This window comes from Watersipora subatra, chromosome 6, assembly GCF_963576615.1.
Source record: "Watersipora subatra chromosome 6, tzWatSuba1.1, whole genome shotgun sequence".
Taxonomy (NCBI): Eukaryota; Metazoa; Bryozoa; class Gymnolaemata; order Cheilostomatida; family Watersiporidae; genus Watersipora; species Watersipora subatra.
The window spans coordinates 45,617,679-45,635,255 of record NC_088713.1 but is presented as its reverse complement, the minus strand read 5'-3'; the positions used below and the strand labels follow the sequence as shown (position 1 = coordinate 45,635,255).

The following is a 17,577-nucleotide window of genomic DNA, read 5'->3' as shown; positions in this document are numbered from 1 at the left end:
TGCACAAACCTTTGCAATCGGAGATTGGATTTTCATCGTCTTCTTCAGCTCTGTTTTTAACGCACTTGTTTGGAAAATATTATCTCCGAAATGAAAAAACATTAACTCCGAATTTGAAAAAAAAATTTCCTACAAGTTTTGACATTACATTAGACCTTAGACGTATTTCAATTGTGTCAGCCGCGATATAAAATAGGCACTCCGCTGTAACAATGTTGTGACAATTTCTTCGTAGCAAGTAAACTCGTCAGCTACGAACAATTAGGAGTTGTGCGACCATTCCTGCGTATCATGTAAGAACGTCTTCCTCATTCCTATGATCAAAACCACAACTTCGAAGCACAAAAATTCGACCAAATATTTGCCAAAGTTGTCATATATGAATTTTCAAATAGATCAACAGGTATGTATGTTCTTAACATTAATCCAGTATTTAGTAAGCCTATTTTCATTTCAGCTCTGGAGAATGTTCACTCTATCAAGATTGTTTATCCTGTCAACTGGATCTATCCTGTGGATGGTGCCCAATCACGACTCTCTGCGTCAGTCGATCTGATGAATCTCTGAGTGCAGCCGAGTGTGGCACTGATGATCCGGAGCGATGGCTTATCATAGGTATCGTTACAAGCTTGTTTTAATTGGTGTTTTTTGTCGTATTCATCACGTGTCATCATTTGCATATAATTATATGCTGCATTTTAGGTAGCGTCTTTGGAGTTGTGTTCTCCTTTGCAGTAGGTCACATTACTATGTGATCTTTTTTGCAGTTTTATAGTGTGCACTATAAATATTTGAGTTAGTTTATTTTTAATTTTATAAATCAAGATCATATTACATTATTAATCATACCTAATAATATAATTAAGGGATGAACAGGTTCATACATGGATCTATATTCTTATTTCATTATTTCCTGAACGGTTTCATTTTATTGTCTCATTAATAACCAAGAACTAATATCTCAAACCTTTCCTTCTTTTTACAAACAATTCAGAATACCCTGGCAACAATTTTCACCCAACTACTAAATCTGTAATTCCAAAATTTGGAGTTATCACTCCTAATAGATTTGTTCTTCGCTATTATTATTAGCTTAGCCAGTGTGAAATGCAGCTACCTTTATATATTTTAATTTTCTGTACAATGATTTAATGTCATTGTAAACTCGAGGTACATTCACATTGTGTTCATTTTATAAAAGGCAAATAAGTTCCAGTGTACATGAGGAAAATTGATCAAGCATTCGTATATTGCTGGTTTGAAGGAAGATTTAGCTCATGGCCAATAATATTCAGTCCATTTTTTTTTCAAACTGTAATGAAGATGCTTCTACTGTGTAAGTAATCCGTTTCGATTTCATTCCCACAGGGAACGGGTTTGGAATGAATTATTTAATAATCCGAAATAGATTAATAATCCGAAATTAGAAATAATCCGTTCCCCTAGGGATTTAATGTGATATGAAGCATATAAAATACATGTAAATAGCGTAATCCATTCCAAGATCTTCCCAAACACACACATTCAAAATGGAAAAAGCAACTCAACCTTTTAATTTAAGACTGAACATTAACTGTGGTATTATTGGTTTGTATTGACAACTTTCCAGCATTTCTTACCACTTTTACTTACAGTAATTTTTCTCTAAGTTACGGGGAGCACACATCTTCAATAGAATTTATATCTATTATCTCCTTTTTTCTTCACAGCAAGGGCTATCGCTGTAGAGAAAAAAGAGGAAAAAATATCTCGTATGCTTAAAATAATGTAAAATATAATAGTTACCATATATGTTGTTTTTCTACCAGGCGTGGCATAAGAGAAAATGATATTTTTAAGGTTAACCATGGGACTCTCGTTACTCAAATCGAAATTGAGAATTTGCACCCGCATTGCGCTTTATGTTATATAGAATTTTGTACAAGTTATGAAGCAAATACTTTACATAAATTCTGTACGTTCAAAAGAATTTATGTATAAGGAGGTTTACATGGTAGGGGTAGGTTGGTAGGCTTACATGATAGGTTTACATGGTAGTCTCCCTGAAAGATTGTTTACACAAAGTAGATCATTTGTTTATCAGAAATTTGCGATCTAATTAAACTTGCTATTGGTCGATTGTTTTTGGAAATCTTCCCGCTAAAAGCTTTTTGGCTGAGTTCCTATTTAGCAATGACTCGTTTGGTTTAGTGCATCTGTCACAATAGAGCTTTGCTCGCTGCTGTTGACAATACGGGCTGGTTATTTTTAGAACCAGAGCAATGTGACGTCTGCTCAATACACATCGACTGTCAAGAATGTGCAGCGACAGGTGTCTGCGAGTGGCTGTCTGATAAGATTGTTTGTCAGAGAAGGGGCATCGCTTATAATTCCACTGTGGCCTTGGATGATCCTGCAAACTGTCCTTCGAAATGTGTTGAGTGAGTCTTACAGCTAATTTTGATATTTGCACATTTATTAGCGCTTGATATTTGCTATTGCAATCTGGTACCCCTTCCCAACCTGCTTCCTTTTTAACAATCTTATTATGTAATCACTTTTGCTGTAAGCAACTCTCTGTATGCTTCCATTTACCTGGAAGCTTTCACAGCTTCAGTGCTTTGCTTGCTTTATTACTATATAATATATAATATTATATATAATATAGTATCATATTATATATAATATAGTATCATATTATATATAATATTGTATTATATATTTTATATGTAGTAAATTATGTTATATAAAATATAATGTATTATATAAGATAATATATTATATATACTATTATACTATATGTTATATATAATGTAGTATTGTATATATTATATATAGTATTATATATAATATAATATATAAATATATATATAATATACATTATATATAATATAATACTATATTATATATAATGTATAATGTTATATATAATATAGTATTATATATAATATAATATTATACATGAAATATTACATTATATATAATTATAGTATAATATTATATATAATATATTATCTTGTATTACCCCAGAGGTCACGGTTAGGATAAAAGATAACTTTCAACGATACTCCAACTGGTGACATTCAGATCGGTAGGCCGACGCTGTAACACTTGCACCAATTGATCACCTTCAAGTAATTATGAACAATCGCGCAGCTACCTGTTCTCTGTTTTGTCGACACATCTGACGATCTATCACGACCAGCTAGAATGTCATGGAAGTTTTATATATAATAGATACAAGGCTATATGTACATCATTATTTTTCTCACAAGTGTGGCGAGATATGTTACCATTCAAATCGGAGAACTTGCCCTGACTACACTCTATGTTATATGGAATTTTTTACGTAGCACGAAGCAAAAACTTTCCATAATTTTTTTACGTTACCTAGAATTTATGTTATAGAAGCCTCTACTTTACTTACTTCAATTTCATGTTGCTTGTTGGAAGATTTCTATATTAGGTTGATCTGAAGTAGGGCTTCGACTGCTTTATTTTGGGTCACAAAGGGTTAAATGTTATTGGGGAGTTGTCATCCCTTGTACACTGCTTTATTTGAAACTCAGCAATAGACATGTTTAGGAAACTTTTGAGATGTTGAGGCCAATGGCTCGTGTTCGCATTGCATTAGCTAATTCTGTTTATTGGCCCGTAAAAACAGAATATATAATTATACTGAATGTATAAACAAAATAATAATTATACTAAATAATACATAATTATACTGATTAATAGCTGAATCTGTCAGGACTGCTTTGAGATTATTTACCATATAGTCATACCTCGACATACAAGTGCCCCAACATACAAGAAAATTGAGATACGAGTAACACTTCGAGCAAGGTAATGCCTTGAGTTACGAGAACCTTTGAAATCGAGCATACAAACTTGTTCTCGATGGCTAATTATGTGAGAGGCCACTTTCGAGAACGGTATCAGTTTCTCCTTCGCATTGAATCGGGCTGAAAAAGTTTTAATAAGTTTGGCTAAAAGTTATAACGTAAGAGAGGCAGAAATCGCCAAACTGGAAACAATAAAAAATTAAGATAAAAATTATGATAAAATTGAAGTTAGCTGAGTTTAGTGAACGATTGAAACTTAGCTTTAAGAGTGCTTATTGTAAACTACATTTATTGAAGTTAAATTTTAAATTTGTGTTATGTTACATAGCATCAAAAAAGTCTAGTTTGCCGAATGCATTGCTATCAAGTCTCTCTCACACCGCCATTGCCACTACGTCTGTGTAAGCTAATAACTCCATTCAATACTGTACAGAGTAATGTCACATTTCATTGCAGATCATAGCCACTAAATAGGCATTTGTTCCACTTTGTAGGCGTAGGTTCTGAATTACAACGATTAACAACATGTTTTCCATTGTAATACCTTGTTTTTAAGTGGTTCATGGGAGAGGAATAATTTGCATTTAGTTATCTTATATAGGAAATATTGTATTGACATACGAGCACATGTATGGATGTCCGAGCCCACTCTCATAATGCATTAAGCTTGTATGCCAAGGTGTGACTGTGTATAATTTTTATTATTTACCATATGTAAGTCATCAAAATAGATTTGCAGATATTGATGCATTGCAGGTAACGCACTTAAACCTCCAAGTGAATTTTCAATACCTCCCAATACCTGTTCCTTGATGTATTAACATACTCGCGGTTTTTTATATCCATTAGATATAGCAATGCTTTGTCAACTTCCTACAATGCATGTATGTCACTTGTGGCCTTTTTACATCTCCAGGAGAAGCACCTGTAGCGAGTGTCTGGCATACAACGATGAGTGCATTTTGTGTGGAAGTACACAGACATGTGACCAGTTCTCTCCTTATCTGCTCACTAATTCTTTTGGTCAATGCGAGGAATGGAAAGAGAGTCATGCACAGCCGGGTATGTAAGGTTCAGTATCCACACTAGTATGGTAGTTCTTTGGGATGTACATCTCTAAAGGCTGGTTCACGCTATTCTGCCATGTTTGAGGTTGTTTTTTTACGGAGATACTTTGTTGACTGTGTTCACCGTAACCTGAAGGCATCACGAGGCTACGTCAGGAAAGATGGCAACTATCAAACTTTCCTGACAGTTCTCCGATTATCCATGACAGCTTGTGCAATGTGCAAAACTTCGGCGATGATAATTGGCTGCCGCAGATAGCTTGGTCTATATTGTCTTCCCTGACAGTTGCGGAGGGACTAGCATTTTGTTATTCTCGCCGGTGCATGGTATAATGTGAATGCTATGCCGCTGACTATTCGCTGATGTAATCACGTGACGGCTGTTATCACAGATGATCACTGAAGCATGTGTTCCATGGTTGTCTATTAATTTCCAATTTTTCATACTTTCGTTGTATTATTTGCGTAATATAGAGGCTATCTCAATGAGTTACATATAGTCACTGCTTTTATTCTAGAAATAATGTTTGCCCATGTTTCTAGATTTGAAAAGGGCTTACGCCAGAAGTTTCTAGCATTCACTTTTATAAGCGTGTATAATTTTGTTGAAAATTTATAGATAGTGAAAGGAATGCATTCTGCCACCGACGATAGTACCAACCGGCGCGGAAGTTAGCCATGGTTAGCGTGGTTGGCAGGTTATGAAAAGTGTTATATTATTTCAGATTCCATCCATGCAATCTCAATATTAATACAAAGGAAGTATCAGTTGTTGCTCATCAATAACAAAAAATAGTGATGTGTGATAATAGGTGATTATAATTGTCGCCCAATAATTAACAGCAGCAAATAATGTTAGTATGGATATGTAACACAGTCGTGATTAAAGTTTTTACAGCAGCCCTAGTGCGCGAAAGTCTAGGAATATCAGCAAATAATGTCAACACGCGAATAATGTCAGCAGTCAATAATGTGCAAACTCCTCGTTGGGGAACAGAGAGGTTTCTTATTTTTAAAATTTTAAATTTATGTCCTGTAGTGCCGTGTGAGTTTGGGTTTCATCATTTAACATTTTGGTTTTATCTATAACACTATTTGCTAATAATGAGCTCCTAGTCAGAACCCAGATATATGTGAACACATCCATCCAGAGTTTGATTGGATAGTAAGTTGACCTAGTCATAAACCAATTCACCGCAATGCCGAAGGTCATGTATTGTTGTGTGTTGTATGCGTACTGTGTAAAAGTTAATAATATGTTGTTATATGTTTAGGTATGTTCAATAAAATGGGATTATAATATGTGTCGGTTGCTTTCAGTCATGTGAGTTAAAAGTATGTGGGGAATCAAATTTATGAAAAGGCATAAGGGGGAACTGAATGTAAAAAGTTGGGAACCTCTGTACTAATGGAACATTGTATTCATCATAAACATGTTATATTTCTTTCTGGCTTTCAGCATTCTACCATCTGGTTTATATGTTTTGGTAAACTCCATAATAGGTTGCTTGAACATGAAAAATCTTCATATCTCTTCACAGAAGTCTATTTCAGGTTTAGTGCAGTTTTCATGCAAGTATGTTACAAGAATTATATATTATATAAGTTGGTTTTATTATGCAATACAATCAATCAGTTAGCATATGGTGAATATTTAGAACCGTCAGTTGTATCTTCCAAAGGTTTCTGTTGATATCCTCTAATCGTAGGCATAGAATATTTATTTAGTTAAAATATTGTTTACAAGTTTATCTGTATGACATCGACTACAGGTGTTATTCTTTGCGAGAATTTACATTTTACAGCTGTTGTTATTATTTGACAGGCACATAGGACATGTATGGTATGGCATCGACTGCAGGTGTTATTCCCTGTGAGAATTGACACTTTACAGCTATTGTTATTATTTGACAGGCACATGTGACATGTATGGTATGGCATGGCATGGCATGGCATCGACTGCAGGTGTTATTCCCTGAGATAATTGACACTTTACAGCTATTGTTATTATTTGACAGGCACATGTGACAGCTGTGAGCATATGACGACGTGTTCAGACTGTTTAGAGATCTCAGAATGCGGGTGGTGCAGCAACGATTTCAATCCGAATGTTGGTAAGGCCTTGCTTTTAGGGTCCTCTTTCTCAGTCTAATACAGTGAAACCCCGCCTCACAATCGGGGTTTCACTGTAGTAGACATGAATCTTTTGACAAATGACTAAGTTTTAACGATGTTTGTCTTGACATCGAGTAATTTCCATCATATGATGACCACTATTTTTTGAAGTATTAAAGTTTTGTAAACCTTTACTATAATAAGAGCGGTGTCTGTCCGTTTGTCTCAAGCTACTGTTGGAGTTTTGGAAAAAAATTGCATCGCGCGGGACCCGAACCCGCAACAGTTTCTCGCTTTCCAGCATTTTAGAATAATCGCGCATATAGTTATTCTTTGTACTTTATTGACACACCTGACAACCTCGGGCAGCACTCGATACTGTCAGCGTACTTGTTTTTGTTACAATATGAATGGTCTCTGTCCGTAGCCGCGGATGAAGATTGGGAAAAAAGACTACGTCGTAAGGATTTGAACTCACAACATTCAGATTCTAGTACTAATAAAAAATCTGGAGAAGATTAAAAAAATAACGTAAAAATAACAAAACATGTTTAGTCAAACTGCATCTTTTGAAAGTTTGATTAAATTGCGCTTCATATTTCTATCTCTCACTCTATCAGTGAAATTATATTTGTAAAGGAAACTGCCAGTTCCCTTCTCCCTCCACAAGACAGTCAAATAACAACACCACATGTTAAGTGGCATCGATATATACATTTAGTGAATAATTTTATAAATATACAGGCATGACAATCAAGAAACCTATATGCACCCTATAGTGCACCCTATGTTAGTGGTGGCCAGAAATTGTATTATTGCGGCCCTGGTCACTACGCTCTGTCGTTACACATTTCTATTTGCATGTCCGTAAGCTATGCTAATAATAAAAAATATCTATTGATATTGATTATTGATTGAAAATTATTGATTATTATCGAAAATATTGATCATCACTTTACTTACTCAGATTAGTAAAGTAATAATCCATATTTTCAATAATGATATTGAATGATATTATGTTGAATATTATGTAATCAAAATCATATTATATTATATATGATAAATAATAATAAATAAATATAATAAATACCAATATTTATTATATTATTTATAATAATAATATAATAAATATTGTTATTATAAATAATAATAAATATTTGTTTATAACAATAAATATATTTATTGATATAATAATACTTATATATAATATTAGTATTAATTTAATCTTAATATATATAATAATAAGTTTAATAATAATATAATAAAAAGGTTTGGCATCCAGTTTTATGTAGTCCATTGCATTTTAGTGCGGGAGTTAGTTTGTATTTTTATAACGATATTTGCACCAGCATATAATAATTTAGACATACAGATCTGGAAGATTTGAGCACGGTATGATTGTCAGGTGATTGTCAAGTATGTCAATAGGGCTCAGAGAACAACTGTATGCACAATTGCACATAGTGATTGTTGCAGGTTCGAATCCCGTGCGATGTAATTTTTTTCTAACCTCACTGTGGCTTCAACTATATTGAAATGGTTTAAATTCTTAGAGTTAAATAGCTTTATGTATTGACTCAAGAACGTTAACTCTATTTTCATCAAAATTTACTCAATTGTATAGATAGTCTATTATAATAATATTTTTAATATTAATATAATATTATAGATACTTTTATAATAGAGTATTATAAATATATTGATAATTTTACAATAGTTTGTTGTAATACATATATATGTATACTTGTATATGATATATGTATATTATCACGGGTGTCGTAAAACATTTTATGCGATTTTGTCGAAAATGCGCCGAAACAATTCCTTTCAAACAAAGGCACCAGATGTGCAACACTACGCAACAGGTTTGCAATTAACAAAAATTTTGCTTTTCAGATAAGCTTTGGTCTACATGTATATTTTTTGGTCATCTCAAGCCAGAAGATTAATTAAAATTCATGAAATATGAAATCATTGGCACTCATTTTGTTCTCTCTGTTCAGTTATCGTAAAGATAAGATGATTTTTGACAAAAATAAAGCGGTTCTGGAGAAAGCAATTTTGTACAAAAAACAACTTTGGAAATGTCGATTACGATGCTGCGTATGAAAAAGACTACCGTACTTTTCGGACTATAAACCGCACCCCTATATAAGCCGCATCTGCTTTATTTTCCAAAAAACGACAATAAAACAATACATTGGCCGCACCTTTGTGTAGGCCGTAGAACTCAGGATGGTGCTTTTTAACGCGGCAGCAACCTGGCTGTTTATAACGGAACAGTTCCTAGCGGCATTGTTTCGTATTAAACGATGCTTTTTAACCTAGTGTCTAACGGAACAGTACCGTTAGGCATTGTTTCATATTTTCCTTCACTGCTAGAGGCACACTAACCGGAGATTCCTGTTAATGCGCCGTAGCGGTAAAAGAAAAAGCCACAGAATAGCCGCACTCGTATATAAGCCGCATAGCTCCAATCGTCAGAAAAAAGTAGCGGCTAATAGTCCGAAAAGTGCGGTATGTTATAGAGAAGTTGCAGTGCAATGAGTAAAGTCAAGTTTTTGTTATTAAACTGCGACTTGGTTGCTGGTAGCAGTCGGTTTGCGTTTTCTTCTGCTGTGATTGTGGTAGTTTGTAGACCACAATTTAACAATTTCTAGACAATGATTCAGAACCAAAACCAGTATTTGTACTTGTCTGTACAGGTATTTGTACAAAGGGAGACTATTCCACATCAAGAGACTGTTCCGCCGTACTACATGCGTCGATTAATGTCAGTCAGGAGTTGCTCACCCTCAACCTTTCGCTCGCTGTTGTCAATGAAAGCAATGTTGTGGAGTTGTCTGCCAATGCGAGCTTCTCTTATGCTGTGTGTCCAGATGTAGATGAATGCATGCTTCAGATTGACTCATGTCTCGGCAATTCCAGCTGCCTCAATAATGCTGAGTCATATGAGTGCCCATGTGATCGGGGGTGAGTGTAAAGTGTAGCCATGGGTAGGCAACTCCTTATTTATTCTTTATTTGCCAAGTCAAGCTAGATCCCTGAATGGAAATGTTTTGATAGGTATGCTTCATAATGTATGGCCACCAGCGAGACGGAAAGAGAGTTATTAACTTGCTGTTACTGCAACCTTCAATTCACTATTCCTCTCTTCCGCCATGCTGTTAGGTTATCAACTTTTAAAAGACTCATTTGCTCAACTCACTGGAAAAACTTATGCTTTCTGTCTTTTTCATTTTTTTCTTTTTGCCACGTAATGAAAAAACATCATTTTGTTGGTGATTACCATTGCCAATAAAAGGTTATATATACTTACATTTAGCCTAGCTCAAAAATTCAATGATGTTTAGCCATGGGTAGACAACTCCTTATTTATTGCTTTTTAACAAGTTAAGTGAGGTCCTCGGTTAGAAATGTTTTTATTTGTTAACGTCTCATTCACTTTTGTTTCACATCCGAGACGTGCCTCTGAGAAGCTGAGATATAAACAAGGGAATTACCCATTGATTGATTTATCAGCCTATTGATGTCAGAAACCACCATCGGTTGTTTTTAAAATTATTTCATTGCAACGTTTTTTAAAGAATTAGTCATTGATTAATATTATATGTTATCATTAAAAATTGTTCACTTTAAACAAACGTACAAATAGAGCGCAACGTCGCCTGATCACTGATGGCATCTAATTTTTCATATTTAGCGATTAGCTGACAACTGAAATACTTTGTTCATCTAGTTACTGTGTAGCCATTTTCTCGATAAGATTCATATTCTCTATTTATCATAAGATAGGATTGAGTGTGTAGTCGACCGTTAATTGCCATCAGTACTGAGTATATCTATTTTCTTTTAGTGTAATCAGTAGTAGGTATATCTATTGTCTATTGGTATAATCAATAGTTAGTATATCTATTGTCTATTGGTATAATCAATAGTGAGCATATCTATTGTCTATTGGTATAAACAATAGTGGGTATATTTATTGTCTATTAGTGTAAGCAATAGTGGGTATATCTATTGTCTATTAGTATAATCAGTACTGAGTATATCTATTTTATTTTAGTGTAATCGGTAGTGGGTATATCTATTGTCAATTAGTATAATCAATACTGAGTATATCTATTGTCTATTAGTATAATCAATACTGAGTATATCTATTGTCTATTAGTATAATCAATACTGAGTATATCTATTGTCTATTAGTATAATCAATAGTGGGTATATCTATTGTCTATTAGTATAATCAGTACTGAGTATATCTATTTTATTTTAGTGTAATCGGTAGTGGGTATATCTATTGTCAATTAGTATAATCAATACTGAGTATATCTATTGTCTATTAGTATAATCAGTACTGAGTATATCTATTGTATATTTGTATAATCAATAGTGAGTATATCTATTGTTTATTAGTATAATCAATAGTGAGTATATCTATTGTCTGTTAGTATAATCAATAGTGGGTATATCTATTGTCTATTAGTATAATCAATAGTGAGTATATCTATTGTTTGTTAGTATAATTAACACTGAGTATATCTATTATTTACTCTCGTTGACCCTGGCATTGCTCTAGAATCTTTTTCATTTTTAATTAGATAGCCTGCGGTATCCTTGTAGATTTTTAACACAAATTATTACACTGCTTTCCTGACAAAAATCTGTTAATCCGTTCATTAAGGGCAATTGTCTTTAATGCATGCAAAGGCGCAATAGCGCATTTTTAATCAGATGGTGTTTAACAGGCCAGTTTTTAACAACCAGACATAGTTTCAAAACCAAATATTTTGGTGAGCTGATGGAAGGCATGATGCATATGCGCGTGTTGTTTTTACGAAATTGGGCAAAAATGTGAAAACGCATGGAGTTTACACAGACTAACAAAAGACAGACAAAATGACAAAATCGCATTTATTCATAGGATAGAATCCGATTTAGAGAATAGTAGAATATTCGTAGTTAGCGTTGAGTATATCCATTACCCATTTGCACAATTGAGTCTTCTATTATGTACCAGTATAATCTGGGTTGGTTTTATCTATTACGCATTTGCAGTAGATGACCCTACAATGTAAATACTCTGTTCCAGGAAAGTACATTGTAGGGATTTTACGTTATACGAACAGCAAAATACATAGAAGTTGCCTAATCTGTTCCATGATCTTCCCAAACTCATTCATTTGGTCATTGCAAAAAGAAAAAAGACTAAATATAACTTTTAATTTAATGACTTATTGTAACTCTGGTATTATTGATTTTTATCAGCAAGTTCTCTCCTTTTCGTTATCACTTTCTCTCGGTTCATGATTGCGGTAATTTTACAATGAATTAAGAAAAATGCACACTTTCCATATAAGTTTACCTCGAGTTTCAATTTTATCCGAGACAACAGAGTCTATTTTGCGAAAGGAAAACAATAAAAATGTTTTATATATGTCAAAAATAAAGTAAAACAAAAATATAACTGTACTATAATAGGAGCGGTGTCTATCTGCCCATCCGTCTATCCATCAAAAAATTTCAAGGTTATGATAAAAGATAGCTAGCTTTCAAGGATACTCGTGACATTGAGGTCAGGTGACACGTGACATTGAGGTCAAGTGACACGTGACATTGAGGTCAGGTGACACGTGACATTGAGGTCAGGTGACACACGACATTGAGATCAGGTGACACGTGACATCGAGATCAGGTAACACGTGACATTGAGGTCTGGTGACACGTGACATTGAGGTCACGTGACACATGACATTGAGGTCAGGTGACACACACGTTACATTGAGGTCAGGTGACACGTGACATTGAGATCAGGTTACACGTGACATCGAGTTCAGGTGACACGTGACATCAAGGTCAGGTAACACGTGACGTTGAGGTCAGGTGACACGTGACATTGAGGTCAGGTGACACGTGACATTGAGGTCAGGTGACACGTTACATTGAGGTCAGGTGACACATGACATTGAGATCAGGTTACACGTGACATCGAGTTCAGGTGACACGTGACATCAAGGTCAGGTGACACGTGACATCAAGGTCAGGTAACACGTGACGTTGAGGTCGATAGACCTGAATAACGCTGAATAACTGCTCAGCTACTTACTATCCCTGTTTTATCAACACATCTGACAGTTTCACTGATGGCAAAATAGACTGGCAGATGTTAATATAGTGTATATATAACTGTGATAACTCTATGCATGATAATTCTATTTCTCGAGTGGGACTAGAGGAAGGTGATATTTTAACGCTAACCGAATATGTGCGTTATTCAAATTGACCGTGAGAATTTGCGTGGACTTCTCATTTTGCGTTTTGTGAAATTTTACATTGTTTGAAGCAAAAACTTTACATAAATTCATTACATTACACGGATCTTACGTTATAAGCGCATCTACTGTGTGTATATTATTAAAATAAGTGAGTTGATAAGTTATAAAACTTGCAATCTTCAATAGCACAAACAATGGTCTATATCACTGTAGGTTTGAAGGTGATGGTACAGTCTTCTGCAACAAGACTTGTTTCTATGAGTGTGTTTATGGGGCGTGCAGCGGACCCCCTCTCTATCAATGTGACTGTGACTTAGGCTGGACTAACATAAGCTGTGATACAGACTGTGGCTGTTACAATCACAGCACGTGTGTCAATGGAACAGGCATTTGTGACCTCTGTCAAGACTTTACCTGGGGTAAGGCTCTTGACTGTCTAGTACTTTTCGATGTTGTAGTCTGATGTTGTTAATTTTATATATCTCACCGATGGTAAAGTAGAACCGTAATGGTTTGGTTTTGCCATCCGAAGTTCCTCGCTGTTATTTAAGGCAGCCAGGTAAAACCGAGGTACTCGTATTCTTTGTAGCGAAGGAACGAGCCCTTAATCGGTTGTTGGTATAAAATGTTTGTATAAATTATAAATGCGTGTAATGGTTAAAGCCTGTAACAAATACTTGTTACCATTATATTAATTATTACCAACATAATAAATTAAAAGAGTACGAATGGAAGTACATAAGAGTACACAAGAACAGAGAAGCGACAAAACTACGAATTGTACGTCTGCTTACGTTTAGCGATGGCCAACTAGATGGAGTTAAGCGGCAGTCAGAGGTGGGGGTGTTATATTGGTGTCTTGATTTTGATTTGATCCGAATTAGTGTTTTGAGTGTGTAAATAAAAAAGTTTATTTACATCAACATGAACTAAAAAAACTATGTCATCATACAAAAAGCACAAAGCTTGAATTGCTAGAAACTAAAGTTGTCCTACTTTTACTTGATATATGATAACTTTAAATTAAGCAATAGTGGAAGGAGGCAACAAATGAATGACAGCTGAGAGAAAATGTTATTTGCGACAGTGAACACATGAACACACCCTAAATTCAAAATACACAGCAAGTTCAAAATTAACACAGTAAAATTGAAATATTTTTGCTTTGTGTTATGCCTTTAAAACAAACTGGCCAAAATATGTAAATGGGCTAAAAGGTTTATTGGAATGTCGTATCTAGAAACATTTTTCATAAGTTAAAGCAATATTGTTACAAAAAGGCGTTTTATAAATTGGAAATTTTGTATGTAGAGGTTTCACTTTATAAGTTTCTTTTGACAGTAATTTCAACTTTGCTTAGCTAATGTTTTTGTCATTTGAAATGGAAGGCTCTCTCTTTCATCGTTTCACATATAGACCATCCTTAACCCCTTCACTGCCATTCATTACTAATTTAGACTTCAGCCTACTGCCAGCCATTTTACTCAAAATTGCCGATTTTGCTTCATGATATGTATACAATTTTTTTCAACTTCAATTTTTAGCTAGAACATTTTGTTATGTATTTTATTTTGTGTTATTTTATAATAACACTGAATAGTTCGAACGTCCAAAAGAAAAAATCTGTGTTTTTGAATTGGTAATTTCCAAACAAAGATTTCAAAATGCTTCGCGAATTTAGGCTAATTTTATTTGAGAAATCTTCGGACAACACTGTCTATACCATAGAAGTACTAAAGATCGTTGGTTATGTTGTCAACGAATAATAAAATTAAGTTACTACCCAGTTGCTGCGAAATTCGCAAAAATAAGCATGCGGCAGTCGACCATGGATTTCACATAAATGCTCATACTGCAGTGAACAGGTTATACACTACATCTGGTATGTTTAGCTTTTAAGCTCCCTCGTATGTTCCTATGTTTGTGATGTGGATTGTACTTTCTAATTGTCCAACTGTTTTCCTCAGGGAACAGCTGCGAGTTCTGTTTACCCAAGAGTTATGGCGATGCAACCGTCTTTCCTGGTTGCCTCGCTTGCGACTGCAATGGTCACGGAGTCGACAGTATGGACTTTTGTAACATTACTGATGGAGTCTGCTTCTGTCAGGATGGGTTTGAGGGAGACAACTGCGAGTTGTGTGGTGCAACCTCTGTCGGAGACCCTCGGTAGGTCTTACTGTCGTTACAACACATTTTATTAGATGTGTGACATCACTGATTCCACAAATCACTGTTGAATACTGTAGGTTTTATGTTCTGCGTAACGTCTTATATGTTGTTATCGTTGATATCGGGTATTGTGTTCACGTTACAGCGTTACGTGTCTCTATTCAGTCAGTTTCATTGCAACTATAGACATCATAATCACACTTTTAATTGATCTGAGTGTTTTAACTGCGATCTAGTTTCGTTGATTTTAATCTTGAAATATCCTGGCAGTCAGAAAAAGCACAGAGAATAACTATATGCACAATTATTCTAAAAAGCTGGAAGGCAGGCGACTGGCACAGTGTTGTTAGAGTGTCAGTCAACCATTTGAATGTTGCAAGTTCGAATCCCGTATGTTGTAATTGTTTTTTCAACCTCCAACCATGACTTCAGACAAATAGACACAGCTATCGTTATAGTAACAATCCTTCGTTTTTTCGTGATGTCATTTTATCGTTGTCGGCCATCTTTATAGACAATTTTATCATTAGAAACACGAAGCTTTTGCAATGATAATTTGAAAACGATGTTTTTGTTTGCAATTTTTTATTATAGTATCAAAACAACACTTAAAAGTACTAATAAATCAAAGAAAAATGATCGTTTTCTACCAAAAGGCGGCTTTTTCGTGAACGAGCGCATGTGCAAACGACTTGATGACGTCAAAAAAAACGATGGATTATAATAGGTGTTAACATTTTGACGTTCAAGAAAGCAAAACTTCTAATTTTTTACTTGACAAAGCCGCCCTTTTAGTGCTGTGCGATATGACACCACACGCCAAAACGATATATTGGCCCTGTGAGATATCTATATCGTTCAATATCGAAACGTTGGAGTTATGCTTTCACGATATAGATTATTGTTACGTTTCACCAAAAAACAAAAATACAAGCGCGATAATCGTGTCCAAACACAAAAAATTTAGGAGCTGCCTTTTCTCTCTAACTTTATTTAAGAAACTTTTATGAAACTTTTTTCTACCTCGCCGGTTCATTTCTAGAGGATTCTCAAAGATAAAAAAGATTCGCGGCTTGCAAATAAGTTTTCAGGAACTAGTGCTGTGCTGATATTGAGTCACCAAAGCTGGCGATAACCGATGTTGGTTCTGCCAATTAAACACAGATATTTATCATATTGACATGATATCAAAAATGTTGATATACCCGATTACAGAATCTACCTACAAAACGCCCCAAAATGATATCATCCCTCACAAAATCGACCCCTATTGTGCAATATTGTTTTATCGCGCAGCACTACGCCCTTGTATAAAATTTCACAATGCCTATCAACCCAGACTTACCATATCAAACTCTTTTTAGCATTTTGTATGCCTGGCTATCAGTAACAAAGAGGTTTATTTATATCAGATCGGCAGCAGGGGCGTCGAGGTAATGTTTCGCTATATCGCTACAGGAATGGTAACTTATGCTACGAATACAGCTACCACAGACTCGTCATCTTAAATGCTACTGGAAGACACGGAGTGACATCTTCAGGCAGGTACCATGACGTTTCGTATACTCGATGGGTTATAACTCCATTTTCTGACCTTGACACCGTCTCTTCTCAAGACCACCCACTGATGACCATAACTGTAGACTCCATCAACACTACATGCCCTATGGTAAGACATAGCTTCAAGTTGCTATCTAATAACGAGAGTGTACTCTGAAGTTGATATTCTGCTTGACTGTACAGTCAAACCTTAACAGTACAGTCAAGGCTCACTGAATAGTTAGACCTTTACTGTACTGTCAAACTGACTTTTATCTTGAAAAATTGTGCGAGTTTTTGTCTGCGATTTGTCTGTAATTTCTAATGTACAAAGTTCGAAATTTATCAAAACTTATTTTGCAAGTAAAAGTTAAAGCTCGTGGAAGGTGATATTAAAACATAAAAAGAATATATCCTGTATTATTTAAGTTTATTTCAATTGTATCTAGTATAATTATAAGTCAGTTATGGCCCTGATTTTCATTACTTTTTCTACCACCAAACTTACACATTTTCAAGTCTACACTTCAATTTACGCGTCTACAAGGTAACGTAGCAGGCAATGAAAGCCTTGTTTTAACTGATTAT

At 34.8% G+C, this 17,577-nt stretch overlaps 1 protein-coding gene across 1 annotated transcript in view; it reads left to right on the top strand.

Annotated features, from left to right (window-relative positions):
• LOC137398500 (multiple epidermal growth factor-like domains protein 8) overlaps positions 1–17,577 on the top strand; it is an 81,877-nt gene that overhangs the window by 12,046 nt on the left and 52,254 nt on the right. Inside the window, exons 7-14 of the mRNA XM_068084616.1 lie at positions 458–615; positions 2,252–2,420; positions 4,741–4,886; positions 6,910–7,005; positions 9,712–9,979; positions 13,495–13,700; positions 15,249–15,447; positions 16,909–17,119. Coding sequence (XP_067940717.1) covers positions 458–615; positions 2,252–2,420; positions 4,741–4,886; positions 6,910–7,005; positions 9,712–9,979; positions 13,495–13,700; positions 15,249–15,447; positions 16,909–17,119 — 1,453 coding nt within the window. The remainder of the gene's footprint in view (positions 1–457; positions 616–2,251; positions 2,421–4,740; positions 4,887–6,909; positions 7,006–9,711; positions 9,980–13,494; positions 13,701–15,248; positions 15,448–16,908; positions 17,120–17,577) is intronic.